This window comes from Etheostoma spectabile, unplaced genomic scaffold, assembly GCF_008692095.1.
Source record: "Etheostoma spectabile isolate EspeVRDwgs_2016 unplaced genomic scaffold, UIUC_Espe_1.0 scaffold00001583, whole genome shotgun sequence".
Lineage (NCBI taxonomy): Eukaryota > Metazoa > Chordata > Actinopteri > Perciformes > Percidae > Etheostoma > Etheostoma spectabile.
The window spans coordinates 4,552-29,764 of record NW_022602775.1 but is presented as its reverse complement, the minus strand read 5'-3'; the positions used below and the strand labels follow the sequence as shown (position 1 = coordinate 29,764).

Here is a 25,213-nt window from a genome sequence, read left to right as displayed (position 1 = left end):
AGCAGACGCATCTACTCACACAACAGGTACGTTGTAGCCAACATGTTTAGAACACATGAAAGTGTTATCCAGATATCATCAGGCTGGTGTCTTCCTGCATTTCCTGAAGGCATTTATTAGGACGAGTGAGCACTGTGGGTGGTTGGCAGAGCTTGATTGTCCCGACAACAGTTAGTGATGATATCATTGGCTACATATTCCACAGACATGTGCCATATGAAGTCCTCTACAGGGCTGTAAAAGGTAAACACTGGTCCAAAAGTCATTGATGTTCTTGGCAAGCTGTTCCCTTACGTGTGCAGGAAATATCGTCAAGCTGGCTGAAAAAATGATGTCAAGAAGTATACCACACACTGTGCTTGTTTTTTTATTGCCCCACTGCAAGAGGTGATTGCTTTGAGGGTAGTGCTTCATTGAAACAGTATTTCATGTTGGTAATGCATATCTCCATGAGCTCATGCACACTCTGAAACATCTATCAGCTTCTACCAAAACAAAGATCCGCATTTCTCCCTTGGGAAGAAGGCGTATCAAAACAGATGCAATATTGCAACACACACACACAAACACACACATACACAAAGCAAAGGTGAAAATCAGTGCACATGTATCATCAATAACCTCCCAGGTTTATAACAGTCATATCACTTCAAATGAACGTTTATGTGCCATGTCTGCATTATTCTGGACTTAAGTTTTATTTTTATTTTTTTTTCACTGGCCTACTTTTAAAAAAAATGTTCATTGTATATTTCACTGCTGCCATGGGGACAAGTAAATATCACGTCTTGTTCATCTGTGCACACGTTTTTTCCAGCAAGGCATAGAGGTAATGATCTGGGTAAGAACGTGCTGCATATGTATGCTGATTATCACGTTTATTGGCACTGCAACCATATGAAGCGAGAAACTTAATATGTCATCTGGAAAATATACTTCAGTTTCATAAATTTGTCCCCACACTCAAGTGCTGTGTTGACAAAGTGTGTGCTAGCGCAATTCTATTATTAATGGGTTTAAAACATGTTGCAAACATCTTTACATTCAAACACAAGTCACCGCTGTGTGCAGGCGGATTAGCATTTTTGGCATTAGGCGACCGTCGGCCGGTGTGAGTTAATAAGGAGGCAGGTCTCAGGCCCGCACAAGCACACAGAGAGGGGACAAAGGGCTGTTGAAGGACTTTGACCTGTGATTGTTCCTTAATGGGACAGTAAGTCTTACAAGTACTTAAAGCTCACTTTTACTTTCAAAGAACACAACTTGGCGCAGACATTTTACGTCTGGCAATGAAGTAAAACCTCTGACAAACTCAATGATGCAAACCCAGGTGGACTCACTATTTTGTACGGAGCCATGATTTTGACCTTGCAGACGAAGTCTTGACAGACTCTCCACATCCTCCACTACAATTTTAGCATTAGTTCTCAGTCACCACATCATAGTATTACTCACACTTAGTTAGAGACAGTCTGAAGCTGGGGCATTACTCATGCTCATTACTAGTTTGGTTCCAGATGAACAAAAAAAAACTTGCCAGGCTTTTTAAGTGACAGTCATTTGTGCAGTGTCAAAGAAATTTGTCTCAGAAATTGAATCAAACTTCTTGGGTGGAAATAACTTTGACATGTTCAAATTGTAACTTGGCATAACTTGGAAGTCATTAATAGGAAAAGCGAGACATTGATCACCGTTTTTTTGGTTTCCACTTATTCCAGAAGGAAATGCATGGCTCCTTAATAGCTAAATGCTTAATGTTTACCAGCTAGTCCCTTAGTTTGTCTCTGTGCTGTTTGGTACTGGACAAGTTTTTTTTTTGCCGAAAACAGATCCCTGCATCTGGATACAATGCTAATGACAGCAGAGGTTGAACCAAAACAGTAAATTGCTGCAAAACCAAAACAATGCGTTGAAAGGCGCTAACCTCAGGCCTGCCGCAACCATAGAGTCAAACTTATCACCGCTTCATACATAAAACATTTGATAAAAACATGAGTGATGCATGTCAAAAATGCTTATTTTGTTATGGCTGTTACCGCAACTTTGATTGGCTTCACTAATTTGTGCGGTAAGGAAAAATTCAATACTGTGCCAACTCTAGCTAATATGCCCCCAAAGAGTTCAAAGAGTTCCACTTCAGATTTGAGTGATAATTCTCTGTGGGTTTGTAACCACCACTTTTCATTACACATCGTCATTTGACCGATTGCTCATGTAAAAAATACCAGTCAGTACAGCTTTGAAGTTTGTGATGCTGTGAATAAATACTATGGGGTCAAACATGACTGATTTTACAAATAACATATACTGTATATACATATATGGGCATTAGACCTCAGACAGAACATAGAACACAGTGGAATGTTTCATAGGACTATAACTTTAACAATTGTTTTGTGAAAGGTTTAATTTGGTAATACTGTAATGGTCATGCTCGGAGCTCCATTGCTTATACTTACTAATAAGCAGCAGTGTTGTGCTCATTAGTGAGTGGAGCACAGTGAGTCCCCATTTCTCCTGACATCCTGACTGTGTAAATCAGTAGGGGAGATGGTACTTGTAGCCATCTCTCAGCCTTAAGCATTCATTTCCACTAATACTTTGTGTTTAATAGAAAAGTGGAAAAGGCCTCCGGTCTGCCTCTCGGTGTATTTACATGTCTTACAAGGGGTTTGTGAAGCTTTATGAAACCTTAATGAATGACTAGCTTCCAGTTTGGTGTGCAGTCCTGCTGTTTTTCCAAGAAAGTAATGTTCTACTTTTTCCTTTTCTTTTTAATGCTATTTCTAATTATTTGCAACGTCTGCTTGTTCTATTCACACGTATCTGTTAGAGTTATATTGGTGCTTCTGTTTAGTTATTGCCCGTGGTTCAGATATATTAAATGTGTAGCACAGATTGTTTTCATTAACTTCACATATACCATAGTCAAAAAGAATTACGTTAAATGGCTGTTTGTTTAGAAACACTGTAATAAGGAAGTAGCTTTGTAATCCTTACTATGTTTGTTACTTACATGAAAAATATGGAACACATGTTGAATGTAAGGGCACAGCTGAACAGCAACAATTATTTCCTCTGCTTTAAACAGATCTATATTCTGAATGTATTTATTCCTAATAATTTGTTGTGATTTTCTTTTTTTTGATGGACATTATTTAACTTTTGGAAAGCTGAAAAAAACTAGATTAAAGAGACCTATTAAGTTCCTACTTAAAGCTAGAACTTAATAGGAGCAAGTATTAAAGCTACACACAGTATTTTAACTTTCACAATCATGTGTTATTCCCAACATCCAGGCTAAGCTAATGACCACATCATAGAAACAGCAAAAATCCAAACAACTTGAGGCTACCACCCCCGCGCGCGCGCACGCACACACACACACACACACACACACACACACACACACACACACACACACACACACACACACACACACACACACACACACACACACACTGAAACATCAACAAACACACACCCTTCAGCTCAGCTCAGGTCAGCTTTCCATGACCTGCTCTAATAGTCATTTCAGGGAAATGAACAGCAAAACATGTGTTCTGTATTACAAATGCCAAACTGTACAAGCTCTTCAAGCTAGTTGGTTACATGACACTGGTGTCAAAAATAACCTCATCCAATATAACAGTGTTTCCTTAGGTGAACAAGTGTGTCCGGTAACTCCGATTTTCCATTAGTGGGGTAATGTTGAAATTCACTCCTGTTAGAGATTAAAGTACTCTGTGTTATTACAACCAGTAGCTTCACATACGGCAGTGATGACTGCGAAGAGAGCGACAATGCACCCAGAGCTCTGAGGGCCTAACACTTATTATTGATCTTACAGTCAGTTTAAACATTGTGAGAACAAACTTGCTCCATCTACTGAGCAGCTGAGGTATTGATCATTTAAAAAAAAATGTTTCCAAAGTGAACACCAGTCAATGAGTAAACACTTCCTGACTGAATATGAATGTAAAAGATTCTTGATTTAAAACACATAAGATCAAAAGTTAATCCTCTATGAACATTGATGCTATCTGTTTGGGTCAGGCAATGTTATATCATTTGTGAGATAATAGAAAATCCAAAATCCAAAGCTAATTTAGGCTTTGATCCTAAACACTCAAAAACCCCAAAAAGTTTTTAAACACTGAACATTTTGTATATTTTTCTTCAAAGACTACCGATTGACAGGACTCAAGGCAGAAATAAATCCCCAAGGTCCCCTTTACTGCATTTTCAGAGGAGTCATAACAGAGTAGGAAAGATATTATTTTAAAGACTTTGGTCAGAAAATTCCAGAGTAGAAATGATCTAAAAGCCAGATTGTCATCTGTTCTCAGGGTTAATACGTCATTCTTATTCAATACTGTCAATACTGATCACTTCCTGCTTCTTACAGTGCAGACGCTTTGCTGCTTGCTCCTGCTTCTGCTTGCATATTTTTGCTGATAATCGTGCTTTTCCTCTGAGAAACTATGAGCAGCGGCTCTTGGACACTTCAAAAACACTGGACTATACATTTTTTGTAGACATAGTAGGCTATTGCCATATTTTAAAATTTTCTGCGTGAGCGTGGCCTACCAATAGCTCAAGCCTGTCCTACAGTGATTGTTGCTAAGCTAATTAGCAGCAAGATGCCTCCTTTCTCCGTAGAAGACTACTACAAACTCCTTCAGAAGATTGCACTTCTGGAAACCAAGGTTCACCTTCTAGAAGTGAACGTGGAAGTTAACGGATCTTGTGGAAATGACACCACTTTACCATGGACCCATAACAATGGACAGAAGTATGCTAACACACGGCTAATTAGCACCAACAAGACTACAAAGAAACAGGAGGGTGGAACTGGTAATAAATCAACAAGTGGCGGTCCTCCCTGGAACTCGTCTGGTGCGAAGCCTAAGAGTAAATCATTTTCCTGGGAAATGGGAGGACGACTAACGGGCCGGGCACAGCGCCCTGAGGTTTGTGATATGACCGGCTGGCCTGCACTATCATCTGGGCAGAGCGCCTCTTCAACCCCTGTACCTAGTAGGACACAGCCGTGGACAGCTGCAAAAGGGAAAATAAGCAACAAAATGCCCCCCCAACAACCTGGTGTGCAACTGGATAACAGATTTGCTCCTCTGCTGCAGGACGCTGGGCAGTCATCTGATGACCGGGACTGCGTCTCATCACCACACAGCAGGGTAAGGACTGAGAGCAATTCAAAAAGTAAAAAGCTAACAACTGGGCCTCAAACCCTGATTGTGGGTGACTCTGCTGTAAAAGATTTAAAAAACAGTAAAAACACCAAAATACTATGTTTTCCCAAAGACATGGTGTCTGACTTGACCCAAAAAATCCCAGATATCGTGGCAGCACACCCAACTGTGAAGAACATTATTCTGCATATAGGGTCAAATGATGTTGTAAAGCAACAGTCTGAATTGCTGAAACTGGACTTTAGGGAACTGCTTGACACAGTCACCCCCCTAAGCGCAAATGTGTTTATCAGTGGTCCTATACCGTCAGTCAGAAGAGGAGATGAGAGATTCAGCCGACTGTTGGGACTAAACAAATGGCTTTCAACTGAATGTACCGTCCACTCTCTGCAGTTCATTGACAATTTAAAACATTTTCTGGGAGCGCAGACATCTTTTTAAAGCAGATAGACTTTCCCTTAACAAGCCAGGAGTAAAGCTGTTCACCTCTAATCTGCTTTACTTTCTGCGCTACACATCTGCTCCCTCTGCCAAGGTCACAAAACAAAAGGAAGACACAACAAAGTGCGGCAGTGATCCAGCACAGCCCCCGCCTGTGCAAAGATTTGACCATGGGAGACCAGAGAGCAGAGACACGAAACCTCCACTCCCCTCTTCACCCGTCCAGCACCCCTCAAACCTTCCCAACCCCGAACCTTCTGAGGATTCATCGCTGTCTCTACTGATGTCTCCACACACCCTTTCCCTTATTTCACCCATCAATTATGCACCCCTTCCTACCCCCATGGCTCAACCCGGGCAAAAGTAAAACGCCAAGCACCACTACCAGGATGTCAGAAAACTCCTTCCCCCCAGACTGATAAGGACGCTTGTGTGCAAAATCTGGCAAGCACTATCTGATATGTGCCGGGCCTTGGCTGCAGGACTAGTGATACTAATGACTCTTTTCAAGACAAGCCCGGGCCCTGTGGATTCAATTCTTCCTCAATTTCTGTTGTGATAGGTAATAGGAAAAGAATGGTGAATAAGCACTTAACTGCAAACTTAGCAAATTTAGCATCCATTCCTCGTCAGCTACAGCCTGTCCCAAAAAATGAAAACACACTCACACTAGCCTTACTAAACGTCAGGTCTTTGGCAGGAAAATCATTTTTAATCAATGATTTTATTACTAAGCACAATCTAGATTTATGTTTTTAACTGAAACCTGGTTAGACCATAATAACAGCGCTGCTGTTCTCATCGAGTCAGCTCCCCCTAACTTCAGTTTATGAGTGAGAATAGAGTGAATAAGAAAGGAGGTGGAGTCGCCATTTTGTTTAATGACTCATTCCACTGTACGCAAATATGTTATGGAAATTTTTTTCTTTTGAATATGTTGCTCTTCAATTAAGATCTTCCCCTCAAGCGATGTTTCTAAATATCTACAGGCCACCTAAATATTCTGCAACCTTCATTGATGACTTCACTGAATTGCTGTCTATTATCTGCATTAACTTTGATTGTGTAATCATTGCGGGTGATTTTAACATTCATGTTGACAGCCCCCAGGACAGGGGGACAAAGAGCTGTGTTGTGTTTTTGAGAACTATGGACTGACTCAGCATGTGACGGAGCCCACCCACAATAAGGGGCACACTCTGGACTTGATTGTCTCCAAAGGTCTGAACATTTCCAAGGTTGTGGTGACTGACGTTGCTCTCTCAGATCATTCCTGTGTTTTCTTTAACGGCACTATCTCTGTGCCCAAAAGTGTCCAAACAAAGATAATCAGAAAACGGTATATCACTGAAAACACCAGTGACACATTTATACAGCTTTTCCCCTCCACACCAGCCCTCTCTGGGCTCTCAGTCACTGAGCTTGTAGATAATTTCAACTGTAAAATTACAAATGTTATTGATGCCATTGCTCCCACTAAGGTCAAAGTTGTCTCTGGTAAGAAAAGATCTCCATGGAGAAATGTCCTACTGGTGAGAACAGAAAAAAGAGAGTGTAGGAAAGCTGAACGAAGGTGGCGAAAAACAAATCTCCTGGTCCATTATAACTCCTATAAAGAGAGACTTCGCATTTATAATTTGGAACTGAGGAATGCAAGAAGGTCCTTTTTCTCTGATATTATCTCTAGAAACAATAATAATTCACGTGCTTTGTTTGCTACTGTTGATAGGTTAACAAACCCTCCAGTACCAGTAGCATCTGAACTTTTATCTACCAAGGCCTGCAATGACTTTGCCTCCTTCTTCAAAGACAAAATTCAAAAGATTAGACAAACAGTCAGTGCCTCCATATCAAGTTCAGGATATGTTTGTCACAGTGTTCAAGCAAAAATAGTTCCAATATGACAGAATTTCACACGATCAACCATACAAACCTGGAGGACATTATTCAACATCTGAAAACCTCGACCTGTTGCCTTGATGTTCTACCAACGGGACTTTTCAAAAATGTTTCCAATTGTTTGACTTCTGATCTTCTACAGATTGTGAACACATCTCTTCTTTCAGGAATCTTTCCACAGGCCCTGAAAACTGCAGTAATCAAGCCACTCTTAAAAAAGAACAACCTAGACAAGTCACTAATGAGCAACTATAGGCCAATATCAAACCTTCCGTTTTTAAGTAAATCATTGAAAAAGTAGTCTTTCAACAACTCAACCATTTCTTGTCACTAAGCAACAGTTTTGATACCTTTCAGTCGGGTTTCCGACCACACCACAGCACTGAAACGGCTCTTGTCAAAGTCTTTAATGACATCCACCTTAACACAGATAATGGCAAAATTTCAATCTTAGTATTACTTGATCTCAGTGCTGCATTTGACACGGTCGACCACGACATACTACTAGACCGATTGGAAAACTGCGTTGGCCTTTCTGGCTCAGTACTAAACTGGTTTGAATCCTACCTAAAGAATAGGGATTACTTTGTGTCTATAGGTAATTATGCATCTGAGCGTACAAATATGACGTGCGGAGTTCCGCAAGGCTCCATTCTGGGGCCTCTTCTGTTTAACATCTACATGCTTCCACTGGCTCAGATTATGGAGAAAAACAAAATAAGTTACCATAGTTATGCGGACGACACACAAATTTACATAACCTTATCGCCAGGGACTATAGTCCAATACAAAACTGACTAAGTGCATCGAACAAATTAACGGCTGGATGTGCCAGAACTTTCTGAAATTAAATGAAGGAAAAACTGAGGTGGTTGTTTTTGGAGCAAGAGAGGAACGATTAAAAGTCTGCGCTCAGCTTCAAACAACAATGTTAAAAACAACAGACAAAGCCAGAAATCTTGGTGTAGTCATGGACTCAGACCTGAACTTTAACAGCCACATTAAGACAATTACAAAGTCAGCCTACTATCACCTTAAGAATATATCAAGGGTTAAAGGACTTATGTGTCAACAGGATTTGGAAAAACTTGTCCATGCCTTTATCTTCAGTAGACTTGACTACTGTAACGGGGTCTTTACAGGTCTCCCTAAAAAATCAATCAGACAGCTGCAGCTGATTCAGAACGCTGCTGCTCGAGTCCTCACTAAGACCAAGAGACTGGATCACATCACTCCAGTTCTGAAGTCTTTACACTGGCTTCCTGTGTCTCAAAGAATTGATTTCAAAGTACTCTTGCTAGTTTATAAATCACTTAACGGTTTAGGTCCAAAATATATTGCTGATCTGCTACTACACTATGAACCACCCAGACCTCTCAGGTCATCTGGGACAGGTCTGCTTTCTGTCCCCAGAGTCAGAACTAAACAGGGTGAAGCAGCTTTCAGTTTCTATGCTCCTCATATCTGGAATAAACTCCCAGAAACCTGTAGATCCGCTGCTACTCTCAGTTCTTTTAAATCAAGGCTGAAGACCTTTCTATTTGATGCTGCCTTTCTTTAAATGACTAATCATTTCTTTAAATTTCTTATGCTGCACTGTAAATTTTATTCTTGTGTTTTATGTTTCTCTTTGTTTTTAACTGTCTATTCATGTGTTTTACCGGTTTTTAATGCTTGTGATTTTTAACTGTTTTTACTTGTGTTTTATCTGTTTAACTGATTTTGTGTAAAGCACTTTGAATTGCCTTGTTGCTGAAATGTGCTATACAAATAAAGCTGCCTTGCCTTGCCTTACTGTTGTGGCCAATGTTTGCAGCAATATTGTTTGTCAGCTGCAAAATGCCGTTTGTAAAATGCTAGACTAGGATTTACAATGGGATATAACCAAGACTGACTGAGACTATGTTATGGTTTGTTTGTTTTTAGGCCAAGATCCCGTAGCTGAAAGAGAGCCAGAGCAGGGACCCCCTACTGCATAATTGGTATTGTATAAAATTGAGTTGCATATTAAACTGGGCCGAATGGATGGATATATTTATAATTTACACGTTTCAATGTTAAACATACAGGAAGGCACAGTGAAACCTTAAGCTTAGAGAAACTATTTTTGGATATTGATGTTAATGTATAGTTTCAGATACATTTTAGACCAAATGTTGGAGAAAGAAAATAAAAAAAGATCAACAATTAGGCCGCCCCCCTGCAGTAACTGGGGTTGCGGAAGCCCTGTTGAAGATCCCTTAAATAGACAATTACAAGTGTTGTCCATTTTATTTCTAGAATTATTTGACACTCATTTACAGCAACAGGGAAATATTTCTTTAATCTGCAGGAGTAGAGCACACATTTTTACTGCAACTGTTAGCATTTTATGTTTTCTTTCAGATCAACTCCCTTCTCAGATCTGAATATTGATGGCAAACATTTTAGGACTGAACACCAACTACTTCTAATGTTGAATTGAGTTTTAAAATGTGTATAGTGTTATGAATGCAGAAAAGCCATGTCATTTTGTAGCTAATGACACACACTGCATAAAGTAAGTGCAGTCAAACTCTGTGGTGAGTATTGAAAACACTACAGTACATTCAAATTAGCACCTTAAAACCTGTATAAAAGAGTATAAAAAACATATAGGAAACAGTGTTGCTTGCTAGATAGCTACAAGCCAATGTTACAATGTGCCATTAAAGGTTTGTTATCACGATGCTAGTAGATCCTGATTAATTCAAATCTTCTGGGACTAGAGGTTGTTTAAACCAGTGATGCTTTCAAATGACTTCAATAAATTAAAGTGGTAGGGGGAAAAGTGTAAAATTTCTTAACTGTCAAGTGTGGGCTGCAAAACATATTTTTGTTTAAAAATAAATCTGTCCCAGAATTAGATAACATTGTAAAGTAAGCGAACAAAATGATAGATCGCAGAAGATAAAAAAGTGGTGGTTCTTGATGGATAGTAAATAACTTCAGTGCTTGGTTTACATTACATTTTTTTTGCATTCTGCATTTTCAGATATTGGTTAGAAAGATATATCCCCAAATAGGGCGTATAGTGAATATGAACAAAAGTCCAGTATGTTTCTCAGTTCAGATTTCTACTACAGCGTAGGTTCTGCTCTATAATTAATTCAACAGAGCCTAATGAACATTTACTGTAAAGGACTTTTTCCACCATGGATGAACACATCTTCATGAAATCCATGTCCACCTACTCTTGTATGTTCTTATGCACTTCTTTGCATGGCCAAATGTGTCCGAGGCACAGGGTCTTGGGGGGGAATGGCCTTGTGGTTAAGAGGCCTCCAGAGGCCGCTGGGAGGCAGAGTCTTCTGTAAAGCAGCATAGAGGCTCAGTAGGGGTACGTTGAGATGGAGATGTAGATGATGAAGATGCTCTGGTAGGTGATGCGGCCCTGCAGAGAGATGGTTGTGGCCTGCACCTTGAGGCGCACTAGTCCCGGACTGTTCAGAGCCCGCAGGGTGAAGATGATCCCCCGGCCTGCCTCGTCTCTGATGCCAAACAACCGGCCCATTCCACCTGACACTGATTCCTGCTCAAGTACCGTAAAAGACGTACGCTCTTGCAGGATGCCTGACTCTGAGAAAGCCGACAGTCGTACCACATTGTGATTGGCCGGAATGCCAGAGGGGAGAGTGAGCAGCTTGTACTGCAGGAGCAGAGGAGAGCCTCCTGTGGCACAGTCCAGAGAACAGGGCCTGTAGCATGTCCTTTAAAGGCCAACACAAAAGAGGAAAACGTCAATATCTACAGCCTAATTATTGTAATTACACTTTCCAAAACTTTTTAGTCATGTGATTTACCCGGGGCTTCTTCCACTCTGATAGGAAGCAGGGCAGGGTGTGTCCATGCACTGGTATCCTCCTCGGGTATTAAAACACATCTGATTGTGTCCACATTGGATTCCTTGTTCTATACATTCATTGATGTCTATAGGTGGAGAAAACAGATTAGCTGTGATCATTTTAAAAGGGAGGAGGGAGGAAGAAGGTTACCGTTTAATGAAACTCTTACCTTTACAGCTCTTGCCATTGGGTAGGAGTTGATAGCCAGGAGGACACAGGCACTGGAAACTGCCAATGGTGTTTCGGCACTCGTGTTGACATGGCTTCCTGAGCAGACATTCATCTACATCTGTACAGAGATTAATGTGAATAGTGTTATAATCTAGAGTTGACAAGACGGTATGATGTATGTAGATTTTTTAAAGTGAGTTTTGAGTTTGCACACTCACCAACACACGTGCCGTCTCTGTTGGTGTAGCCCACAGGACAGCTCTGCCTGGTGATGCGAGTCACTCCAGGAGAACGGGAGAGGATTGGCTGACCGAGAGACGATACCAGCTGTGGGTGGAGTCTTGCCCTGACTCTGGTGCCATTGGTGAAGGTTAGCCCTCTCTCCAGCCCCGCACAGGAGCGCCCGTCTCCAAGCAGCACAGTACCAGGAGGGCACAGGCACCTAAAGCTGCCAGGCACGTTGCGGCACTGGTAGGCACAAGGGTTTGGTGTCTGCTGGCACTCGTCAATGTCTGAAAAGATAGAACAAGTAAATTCTCATGCGTGAGTATCATTGTAGTATGTAGTACAGTATTAGTGTAGTGTAAAACAGATACAGCAGATGTTGTACCCAGACATGGCAGGCCTACTCCCTGAGATCGGTAACCTCTGGGACACACACAACCGTAACCTCCAATTGTGTTCTGACAGATCTGAGTGTAGCGACACATGTGACTTCCATCCTGGCATTCGTCAACATCTGGAAAATATGCAGTTAACAGTATATCAGCACAAACATCTATTACATTTGCATCTCCTGCAACTCTTCTGATCATCTTTATCCAGTGACCTCTTTCTGTTTTGTGCCCTAAAGGAATCCTGTTAAATCTGACCTGGTGTTACGCAACCTAAAATGCAGTATCGAGGTCTGTACAGTCCTGTTGGCTTCCACTGGTTCTACTAATGCAGACACAACCAGGTTATTTGATCAACCGTCACATCAACGTCCATAGATAAATTAATCAGTGAAATCACAGGTGTTCTAGTCAAGGCATAGATGAGTTGATGCTGTATTTCTATGTCATGATTTAATGCTACATTTAGCACCTAAAGGAAAATTAAGTATGATTGGCACTCACCCATGCAGGCACCATTTTCTGATTTGGTCATGCCAGCTGGGCAGCTGTCAAAACACTGGTATCCTCCCTCTGTGTTACGGCACTCCTTGTGAGCCGGGCACACATTCCTCATGCACTCATTGATGTCTGCAAAAGTGCAACCATTACAACAGACCTGTTAGTTATTTTAAGACGTTATCTTATTTCTACATACCTTGTTTTGAAAGTCTAAATTATTTAATTCCCAAGATTGTGAGCTCTTAATAACCCGTGGGAGTCCCACATAGTTTAGTTGACTGACCGATGCACCGGTGTCCTGACAGCTGGTATCCAGGGTGACAGATGCAGCGGTAGGAGCCCAGAGTGTTGAGACACTGATGCTGGCATGGGGAGACGGCAGACTCTTGGCACTCATCCACATCTGAAACACGCAATTGACATCAATCTACTATTGACATCCAGCATATTGTACACAAGTACGAAAATTGATGTAGATTGATTATTGTAGGATGAAAAATATAATTGGATTCAACAAAGAAAAGGGAACGTGCACAACAACCACAGTAGAAGATAAGTTGTTATGGCTCTGTGTGAAATGTTGTGTAGACAGTTTAACAGTGATTAACAGTGACCTGCCTTCACAGCTGGTTCCCGCGATGCTGGGCTTAAATCCTGGTCCACACTTGGCCTGGCAGCGATATGTGCCAACTGTGTTGACCACTGCTGGTTGTAGTGGCACATGTGTGAACCCTGGGAACACTCATCGATATCTGGTATTAAGTGAAACATAAATAATGAGGTCAATGCTGAGTCAGAGGATTAAATGACAAAGAGGATTTTTCTTTTTCTTAACTAGGACATTTCTTAACTGGGACATTACCATTGTGTATCTGAGAATTAATCAAACCTTGTTTTTTTGGTCTCACCTTGGCATGTGTTGGTCTCTGTAGAGATGGTGAAGCCAGAGGGACAGGCACAGGAAAAGCCTCCCATGATGTTGTTACATGAGTGAGAGCAGGGAGACTGAAGCACACACTCGTCCTCATCTAATAAGGACACATTGAATAATAATAATATTACAACTAGTTTGGTGAACAAGATAATGAGGCATTAAAAAAAGCAAAGCAGCATACCAGCACAGTAGGACGCTGTGTCAAGAATAAAACCCTTGGGGCATGTTTCTCCATAACCATCTGCAATCAGAAAACTTTAGTTCATGGCTGTTTCAAAATTCAGATGCAGTATTTCATGTGATGTTGTGATAGTGAACTTTGAAATATTTTGTTAATTTTCCCCCAGACCTGGTGTGAGAAGGCTAGCAGTGATGTGGAAGTCCAAAGTGAGAGTTAACATGTTGTAGACGCTGTTCATCCCAGAAACCTTGAGCAGCTGGAGCACGGGGCCCTGGCGTTCCTCCTGACCTTCATAAATAATGGTGTGATTACAGCGCAGCACCATGGGGTTTCCTCCTCCCTGGTGGGTCTGCGATGACCACGCGTACAGCTGCCCTTGGCCCGTCTGCACATATGACTCATCAAACTCCTGTGGGACACAAAAGAAATCAGGTCAGAGAAAGGGCAGAGGAGCTTGCAAATGTCGTCAAACTCTCTACTGACATATAGTTTGAGAAATTTAAATATACATTGTAATGACAGCAATAAACATACTTGTAGGCTCAGATGAGATGATGACAATGAAGGAGGTACAAATCCGTTAATTACGATGTCAATCTGTAAAACTCCCTCAGAATCCAGACCTCTGGCAACATGGGTCAAACGAAGGATCTCCCCTGTTTAAAGAGATTAAAACAATAAAATGACCACTCATTTACATACAAAATGGAGCATGCTCTGCTGAAACTGTTCTAGAATTAATTGCATTCATGTGTAAACTGATGAATGTCAGAAGGGAGTACTGCCATCTGCTGGTCATTTTGTAAACTACAAAAAAACACAGAAGCAGTGCTCGCAGATGAAAACTTTGGCCCTCATTTATCAACCTAACATAGAAACCAGCGCAGATATGAGCACAGAAATAATCTTACGTTTATTCCTGTGTTTTCTTTAACGGCACTATCTCTGTGCCCAAAAGTGTCCAAACAAAGCAAATCAGAAAACGGTATATCACTGAAAACACCAGTTTTCTGAGTTCACCAGTGAAACATTTATTCAGTTTTTCTCCTCCATACCCGCCTTTTCTGGGGTCTCAGTCACTGAGCTTGTAGATAATTTCAACTGTAAAATTACAAATGTTATTGATGCCATTGCTCCCACTAAGGTCAAAGTTGTCTCTGGTAAGAAAAGAGACCTATGGAGAAATGTCCTACTTGTGAGAACAGGAAAAAGAGAGGGTCGAAAAGCTGAACGAAGGTGGCGAAAAACAAATCTCCTGGTCCATTATAACACCTGTAAAGAGAGACTTTGCATTTATAATTTTGAACTGAGGAATGCAAGGAGATCCTTCTTCTCTGACATTATCGCTAGAAACAACAATAATTCACGTGCTTTGTTTGCTACTGTCGATAGGTTAACAAACCCTCCAGTACCAGTAGCATCTGAACTTATATCTACCAGGGCCTGCAATGACTTTGCCTCCTTCTTCAAAGACAAAATTCAGAAGATTAGACAAACAGTCAGTGCCTCCAAATCAAGTACAGGATATGTGTTGTCACAGTGTTCAGGCAAAACTAATTTCAATATGACAGAATTTCATATATTGAACCAATAAAACCTGGAGGACATTATACAACATCTGAAAACCTCCTCGTGTTGCCTTAATATTCTACCAACAGGTGTTTTCAAAAAAGGTTTTGAAATGTGTGGGTTCTGATCTTCTACAGATTATGAACACGTCTCTTCTTTCAGGTATCTTTCCACAGGCCCTGAAAACTGCAGTAATCAAGCCACTCTTAAAAAAGAACAATCAAGACACATCACTAATGAGCAACTATAGGCCAATGTCAAACCTTCCATTTTTAAGCAAATACATTGAAAAAGCGTTTTTTAAACAACTCAACCATTTCTTGTCACTAAACAACAGTTTTGATGCCTTTCAGTCAGGTTTCTGACCACACCACAGCACTGAGACGGCTCAAAGTCTTTGATGACATCCACCTTAACACAGATAGTGGCAAAATGTTCTAGTCTTAGTATTACTTGATCTCAGTGCTGCATTTGACACGGTCGACCCTGACATATTACTAGACCGTCTGGAAAACTGGGTTGGCCTTTCTGGCTCAGTACTAAACAGGTTTGAATCCTACTTAAAGAATAGGGGCTAATTTGTGTCAATAGGTAATTATGCATCTGAGCATACAAACATGACATGCGGAGTTCCCCAAGGCTCCATTCTGGAGCCTCTTCCATTTAACATCTATTTGCTTCCACTGGCTCAGATTATGGAAAACATCAAAATAAGTTATTATAGTTATGCGGACAACACACAAATTTACATAACCTTATTGCAAGGGGACTATAGTCCAATACAAAAACGGCTGGATGTGCCAAAACTTTCTGAAATTAACTGAAGGAAAAACTGAGGTGGTTGTTTTTGGAGCAAAAGAGTAACAATTAAAAGTCTGCATTCAGCTTCAAATAACAATGTTAAAAACAACAGACAAAGCCAGAAATCTTGGTGTAGTTATGGACTTTGACCTGAATTTTTGCTGCCACATTAAGACAATTACAGTCAGGCTATTATCACCTTAAGAATATATCAAGGGTTAAAGGAATTATGTGTCAACAGGATTTGAAAACTGGTCCATGCTTTCATCTTCAGTAGACTTGACTACTGTAACGGTGTCTTTACAGGTCTCCCTAAAAAAAATCAATCAGACACCTGCCACTGATTCAGAACTTTGCTGCTCGAGTGCTCACTAAGACCAAGAGAATGGATCACATCACTCCAGTTCTGAAGTCTTTACAATGGCTTCCTATGCCTCAAAGAATTGATTTCAACGTACTTTTGCTAGTTTATAAACCCATAAATGATTTAGGGCCAAAATACATTTCTGATCTGCTACTACACTACAAACCCCCTAGACCTCTCAGGTCATCTAGGACAGGTCTGCTTTCTGTCCCCAGAATCAGAACTAAACAGGAGGAAGCTGCGTTCAGTTTCTATGCTCTTCATATCTGGAACAAACGTCCAGAAAACTGCAGATCTGCTGCTACTCTCAGTTCTTTTAAATCAAGGCTGAAGACCTTTCTTTTTGATGTTGCCTTTCTTTAAAGGATTGTTCATTTCTTTAATGTTTAATTTCTTATACTGCACTATAACTTTTATTCTTGTGTTTTATCTGTTTTTATTTTTTTAACTGTTTTTGTGTAAAGCACTTTGAATTGCCCTGTTGCTGAAATGTGCTATACAAATAAAGCTGCCTTGCCTTGCCTTACGACAGGCTTCACATGGGGTTCATGAAACGTTCGTATCACAACAATCAGAGCGTAAGAATGATCGTACATTGATAAATGCAGCGGCTGGAAACGATCCTAATTTAAATATCACGCCCTAATATATTCTCGGTTTTGAGGCCTTGCCCCTACTATTTACAATATGGCCAGTTGTAATCCGGCTAAGAAGCGGCACATTTCAGAGGTGGAGATTGAAACCCTCATCTCACTTTAATTTGCATTAACGTGTGTACTATTTGGCAGCCTAAAAACTGGTATCAGGCTGTAGGAAGAATGCGGAATTGAAAGAGATCATTGATGTGGTCAACAATGTTGCCATAAGTTTATTTAATTTATGCATCCTTGACAGGTGTATACTCCTAATAGTAATATATAGGCTTATATTGCAATCTGTTAGGCCTACATGTAGGTGTACTTATATTTAAATAAACACATGGTAGCAGAGTTTATTCAGTGTTTTTTTTTTTTTATTTTAGTTGTGTTTCCTGTGCTGGACCTCAACCCCGACCCTGTCTCCTTACAGCAGAGGGGCTAGAAAAACAAGCCGATGTCGGTCAATGGCAGAAAGAAATCGTTCACTTGTGGCCATTAACAACACTTTAAAAGACAAACAAAAAGCTGAAGATTAAATAAAAATGTTTTGCAACGTCATGTTTCCTGTATTGAATATCATTGCCAAACATAACACTATACCTTTTTTTTTTTTTTTAACAGTATGTTTATTGAAATTTTCTTTTACAAGACAATTCACAAAGATACATTAACACTCAGTTCCCACCCCAATACAACCGAACACAACGCTCTCTTCACATTTAAAAAATAAATTACAAAGACAAGAAACCAAATATACATTACTGTACTTTACACACGAAACTTACATTTTCCAGCAAAACACAATAATGAAAAGGAAAATAAACAATCCAATCTATTAAAGAATAGCCCTACTTCATAGTTACACTTCTTGTAAAAAGTGATCAATATTATTGTTTTTAATGTATTGAATAAACGGCTTCCAAATTTCTTTGTATACATTCATTTTGTTTTTAATAAAATATGTTGTTTTTTCCAAAACCATGCACTGTGCCATGGACCTAATCCAAGCTCCAACAACTGGTGGATCAGACCTTTTCCAGCTAAGAGCGATCATTCTTTTAGCTTGCAGTATAGCTAGATCTGTAAATGTACGCTGTTGGTGGTTTAGCTTAATATTTTTTGGATACAAGTGTAGCAGGATCGTTTTTGCTTCTAGAGGAATATTCATGGATATAATTGTCTTTGTAATATTGATCACTTTTACCCAAAATTCTCTAATAATGTTGCACTCCCAAACACAATGCACAAATGTTCCTTGGGCTTCTCTACATTTAAAACATATATCAGGCACATTTTTATTAAACTTATTTAATTTGACAGGAGTTATATAAGTCTGCATCAACCAGTTATATTGAAGTAGTTTTAAGCTAACGTTACCTGACTGTCTCTGAGAGTATGTACATATTTGTCTCCATTCATCCTCAGATATTTCCTCCCTCAATCCCACCCTCCATAATTCAAGTTTTGGGTTAGATGATTCAGTAGACCCTGATACAAGCCAGTTGTAAAACACTGATATTAATCCTTTATTATTGCATTTTTTCGTAATTAATTCCTCCAAGGAAGAAAGTACTGGCAAGCTTAACAATTGGTTCTGCGCAGATAGAACAAAACTCCTTATCTGTAAATATTTAAAAAAATGTTTTCTTGGAATATTGTAGTTAGTAAATAACTGCTCAAACGACATCAACGTTCCTTCCCAAAACAGATCACTAATTTTGCTTATTCCTTTTTCAGCCCACAACCGAAATCCTGAGTCCTTCGTGCCTGGTTTGAATAATGTGTTGCCCCAAATGGGGCTAAACTGGGATAGAGAGTCCGCTATTTTCATGTACTCTTTAGCTTCAAACCATACTTTAATCATATTCCTAACAATGGGGTGCGTGGTGAGTGTTTTCAGTTGTTTGCACTTATCTGAGTATAAATACAAGTTTAATGGCAATGCAAAATCACAAGACTCCATATCCACCCATGATGGTTTTTCTTCAGAGGAAAAATAAAACATCATTGTCCTCAGTTGTGCAGCTAAATAGTACCAATACAGGTTGGGACATTTCAACCCTCCCGTATCAAATGGAAGATAAAGAAGAGATAGACGAACTCGGGGGCTTTTCTTGTTCCAAATAAATTTCCTAAATAACGAGTTAATCTTCGAAAACAATCCAACAGGTGGCGCCAAAGGAATATTTTGGAATAGATACATGAATTTAGGCAAAGTAGTCATCTTCAGTATATTTATCCTTCCAATCAATGAAATTGGTAAAGGTAGCAATCTCTCTAGCTCTTTAGATGTTGATTCCATTAGTGCATTGTAATTTGTAGAAATTATATTTTCTAATTCGGGAGCTATTTTAATACCCAAATATGTAAAACTGGACGTTAATTTCAAGGTGAAAAAATGTGATGTAGCTGGACAGACATTTTTATTGAGCAACATTAACGATGACTTTGATGTGTTGACTTTATACCCGGAGATATTTCCGAACTGACTAATCAGCTCTAGAAGTGCTGGAATAGAGGTGTTTAACTGTTTTAAGAAGAGCACAACATCGTCAGCGAATAAAGCTATTTTATGTTCCATGCCACCCATTGTTATCCCTTGTATGTGAGTGCTAGTCCTTACGGCTATTGCTAGCGGTTCGATAGCCAAAATGAATAGAAGTGGGGACAGAGGTGAACCTTGAGGACAACCCCTTGTAATATTAAACGGCTCAGAGACCACCTCATTGGTTAAAACTTCAGCTGTGGGATTGGAATGTAATAGTTTTATCCAACGCAGAAAGGAACTACCAAATCCAAATTTCACAATAACGTCAAATAGATAAGTCCATTCAACTCTATCGAAAGCTTTCTCTGCATCAAGCGAGAGAAGAGCTGTATCCTTGTCCTCTTTTTGACTATGCAGAATATTTAGGACACGTCTCACATTATGAAATCCCTGTCTGCCCTTAATGAACCCATTTTGATCATCCCCCACAATGCTCGGGAGCACGGTCTCTAACCTTCTTGCCAAAATTTTACTTAATATTTTTGTATCTGTATTTATCAAGCTTATAGGTCGCATATTTTCACATTTTGTATTAGGTTTTCCAGGTTTTGGTAAAAGGATGATCAAGGCTTCTCTCATAGAAGTAGGAAGGCAGTTACTATCACAACATTCTATATACATGTCAAGGAGTGGCCTAACCAGTTTATCTTTGAAATATTTATATAGGTCGATAGGCAGGCCATCCGGTCCTGCTGTTTTACCACCTTTTAATGTAGTTATAGCCTCCATAACTTCAGCTGCAGTAAGATCGTTATCTAACTTAATTTTCAGTTCTTCAGGTATTTTGGGAATGTTAAGGTTATCAAAAAACACGGAGTTGGTCTCAGTCGATGGCAGATGTTCAGAGCAATATAGTTTTTCATAGAAAATTCTAAACGCTTTATTAATGTCCATTGGGTTTATAATTATATTACCATTTCCGTCCTCAATACTAGTAATTGCTCTTTCTGATTCCTGTTGTTTTATTCGCCAAGCAAGCAGCCTGCCTGGTTTCTCTCCCTGATCGTAAAATTGTTGCTTTAATCTTAATAAATTGGTTGCTGCTATTTCATGAGTTATTTCATTATATTGGGTCCTTAACAATAGTAATTCTTTTAAAACATTATCGGTATTTTGGCCTGCTTGTAAACTCTTTTCCTCTAGTAAACTAATTTTGACTTCAAGGGCTTTAGTTTTCTCATGTTTCTCCTTTGTTTTTCTGCTCGTATAACTTATAATTTGTCCTCGTATAAAGGCCTTAAAGGCTTCCCATCTAATTGTAGCTGACGTTTGGGTGGTGTTGTGTTCAAAATAGTAATCAATCTGTTTCCCTAAGAACTCAAGAAATCTTTTGTCTTGCATCCAGTGTATCTGAAATCTCCATTTAGTACGATTATGAACAAGTTTTGGTTCAACATATGTCAAAGATACAAGAGCGTGATCTGATATTAGAATACTACTGTATTGACAGTTTCTGATGCAGGAAATTAGTTCAGCTGATATCAAAAAGTAGTCTATTCTTGAGTATCCTTTAGAAGTGCTCGACCAACATGAGTATTCCCTTTTTAGTGGATTCTGAGCCCTCCATATATCCACCAGGTTAAGTTCCTTTATAAAGTGTTGTAAAGTTTTCCTAGACCTTATATGAGTGTTGTCTGTACCAGACGACCGGTCCTTAGTGGGCTGCAAAACACAATTGAAGTCACCCGCCACTATGTGTCTTCCAGGCATTGTGGAGATTCTCAAAAATAAGTCACTATAAAAATTTGCATTATCATCATTAGGTCCATACACATTAACCAGATTAACCTGAGTTGACAGAATCTTTCCCTGTACAATCAAAAATCGACCGTTGGGGTCTTTAGTTATTTTATCTATGCGCAAAGGAATGGACTTATGTATCAAGGTGATGACTCCTCTGGAATTAGAGGAGTAAGCTGAAGATAGTACCTGACCTGGCCACCTCCGTTTAATTTTGATTGTCTCGTGATCTAGCATGTGTGTTTCCTGTAGGAACACAATTTTGGCTCTTAGCTGTTTAATTCTACCTACTACTTGTTTTATTTTAGTAAGTTTACGTAGGCCTCTACAATTCCAAGAGACAAATTCAACCAAAACATCTATCATTTGTTATAGTATGTTGGTTAACCTTGAAAGGGGCCAATAACCTTAGTGCAAGCACAGCAATAAAAACTATGAAAGGGTACAATTTTGAATTTAACCAAAACAAAAAAGAAGAGAGCGACTCACCCAAAACCCAAGCCTGACACCCTAGAACATTCAGGCTCCCCCAAACCCCAACATATCTTCCCTCCATTATCAGCAATAGGTCCACACTATACTGAGGAACTATTCACTTGTAAACCAAATCTCAGCCCAACTGCTTATCTATATACAAAAGTATCCAGATAGATTATTGTAACTATCCACGTGAGACAGATAACGCCATATAACATACGCGTAGCTTTCATCACTTATTTGGAAAGTAACTAGTTGCATTTCAAGCGGAAAACACAATAGAAAAAACAAAACCGAGTTTAAAACCGGGCCTATTAAAACTTTACACTTGTACCTTAAGAGAATCAAGTCTGTAAGTAGTACAATGCCTAGTTTCCAACAAAAGTAAGCCCTACACACCTCTTAGTGTAATATGAATTCTCATTAGGACGTAGCTACTCAGTCTAGCCTTCCTCAGTCACCGGCTCCCGCTCCACGATGTACTTGTTCACGTCCGCTGGTGTGTTGAAGACGACCGCACGGTCATCGACGGTCAGCAGGAGCCGTGCAGGATATATGATCCGGTGTTTGTCCAGTCCGTGTTCCCGCAGCCGCCTCCTCACGCCGTCGTACTTTCTCTGTTGCTTATACACCTCCGCTGGCAGGTCAGGAAGAAATCTTATTTTATTGTTTTGGTACGTCACCTCGTTCCGTATCCGTGCGGCTCTCAAAATATTTTCTCTGTCCTTGTAGCTTAAACACTTGACGATGACGGTTCTCGGATACCTGGTGGAACTTTGGCTCGCTGTTATCCGATGCGCTCTCTCCAAAACCGGCGGCGCTATCTTCAAAGTATCCGCTATCCATTTTTCCATAAAGGAGCAAATGTCGTTGCCTTCTACTTTCTCGGGTATGCCCAGTACACGCAGGTTATTACGTCTACTTCTCCCTTCTAAATCGTTGACTTTGTCAGTGAGATTTTTGGTCTTACTCTCAAGGTTTTCGATTGTTTCTTTCAGGGTTTGTATATCGTCTTCTGCCGTAGATATCCGCGTTTCGGCCTCCATGATACGCCCGCTGCAGTTTTTGACGTCTGTTTGGACATTCCTTATTTCCGTCAGTACACCGTCAATTTTTATGTTAAAGTCTTGTTTGAATGAGTTTATGGCAAGCATGATGTCCTTTGGTGAAGGATTATCCAAGTTTATGGCTTGTACGGTGACCGCGGAGGCAGCCGCGGGTGCCTGCTTTGATGAGCACGACTCCTCTTCAGCTAGCTCCTGGCATATCTCTTGGCCGTCATGCTCGGAATTTTCCATCGTCTTCTTCTCCTTAGCCGTTTTTTTTGGCATGTTTGAAGTAGCTTACTCTTGCGGTTACAATTGTGTCTCTTTATATATCCTCACTCTGGAGTAAAATGCAGGATTTCTTAAAAAACAATTGAGCACGAGGAAAACGCGTCTGCTCACCGTGCCGCCATAACCGGAAGTCAACACTATACCTTTTGAAAGCGAGGAGTAATATCCTGTCTTCTTCGTATAGCCCCAGTTGGGGCTGTGCTGGACACGGCTCTTTGGGCATCGGGTCATCTGGCTCCAATACTACATTTATGACACCCTGTTTTCCTGCGCAATGTTGTGCAAAACCCCACAATTTTGCAGACTTTTTCAGGCATTTATAGCAAGGTCCCCCTCCCGTCCCTCACCCCCCATCCGTGGCTTGTGTGTGCACTGTTGCTCGGCTCATAGAGGTCTCCAAAAAACAGACAGATCTGCCATTGTCGATAAGTGATCAACTGATGACTTCTCCTTCTCCTGTTACATGTTGCACCGTAAGTCCACACTGACTCGAAAACTTGCATACACAAAGTCAGACCAGACGTTAGATTTTTTTGCCGCCTGCTCACGTTCAAATTGATAAATGCCAAGGTTTGCGTAGGAATCAGCGTATGCCCTTACTATGCCTGTTTTAGGTCGTACGCACATTTCATAAATGGGGCCTTTATGACTAGAAGCTCTTTTAAGTTTGTGTCTACAAACACTAACAACAAGTTATACAAAAGTTGCCATGAAAACATGAGTGATATACTGTATCTACAAAGCAATATTTTCATCATCAACAGATGAGTTGAGCAACTAGGCTAGCTCCCAAAACTTTTCTTGGAATCAACCTTACCTTAAATAAATCAAGGTTTTTAAAAATATCCACTTGTTATTGACATGCATACATGTGAAGGTGATCTGGGGCAGAGCTTACCGGTCTCAAACTCCAGCTGAGACTCCTGTCTGAACTGGCCCTCAGTGAGGGAGTAGCCGTTTCTGGCTACTCCACTCTGCAGCACAGTAGTCCAGTAGATGGGAGCAAACGCAGACACCAGCACCCGCAGCAAGGGACCTACGACGACAAAGCATCAGCTCTTGGCCTCTCACAGAACTACAGAGGTACAGCGCATAAAGTCTACACAGGATTAGGACCACATCCAAAAATGGGCTCTCCTGTTTTAAGTTCTTAATCAAAAGAAATAACAAAAACAACAGAACATACTCCAGCTTTTACCAAAATGAACATCGTTACCTATTTAGTGAAGTGGTAAATAAAGTAAACCATGGGTCATCATGAAGTTGATCACCCTTTTTTGTCTCAAAAAAGAATGAATATTCTTTTCTCCATTTAAAAGAAGCCTTTATTGTAAATGCCAATATGTAAAGATTGGTTGCTTTACTATGAATATAAATGTTTAATGTAGCCTTTAAAAGCTTGCTAAACCCATGCTTTGCTAAGGTGAGTAACAAAGATGAACTTTCTGAGTCCACTACATCTTGGATTGTCCCACATTTTTGGACATTTTATATTTGCGCTATTGTGTACGACCAAAGACTTTTGTGTGTAAAACCACAGCTCTAAATGACTCAGAGACCTTTCTTTCTAGCCATGTGATATCAACCCAAGGGAGTGTGTAGTCACTTACCCACACTGGGAGGGATGTTGTCCAGGTGTGCCTGCAGAGTGCTGCTCCCCTCTTCAACATTGTCTGTAATGTGGTTTCCAGGAAGGACACACCAAACTCTCTGTCGTTCACCATGCCTATCAGGCTGCCTCTGGTCTTGCGTGGAGTCTCTCCTGTCATCACCAGACAGACATGCATTTGAATAATTTATAATCATTTATAACAGTTTATTGTAACATGTAACAATAAACGCCCAATTTATCTCTTTACAAATACTGTAACAATACCCATAGCTCACATTTGGAAAACTCCTTTTGGTGTGTGTACACTGTC

General features: G+C 40.2%; 1 protein-coding gene across 1 annotated transcript; it reads right to left on the bottom strand.

Moving 5' to 3' along the window:
• Positions 1–9,809: 9,809 nt before the first annotated feature.
• Positions 9,810–24,967, bottom strand: LOC116675163 (hemicentin-1-like). Its single transcript, XM_032507191.1, is given in 15 exon segments — positions 9,810–11,281; positions 11,375–11,501; positions 11,586–11,705; positions 11,806–12,099; positions 12,198–12,326; positions 12,706–12,831; positions 12,986–13,105; positions 13,321–13,401; positions 13,404–13,454; positions 13,611–13,730; positions 13,818–13,877; positions 13,986–14,226; positions 14,352–14,473; positions 24,190–24,327; positions 24,902–24,967. Coding segments are annotated over 12 exon segments (1,764 nt in total). The 5' UTR covers positions 14,143–14,226; positions 14,352–14,473; positions 24,190–24,327; positions 24,902–24,967; the 3' UTR covers positions 9,810–10,902.
• Positions 24,968–25,213: the final 246 nt, after the last annotated feature.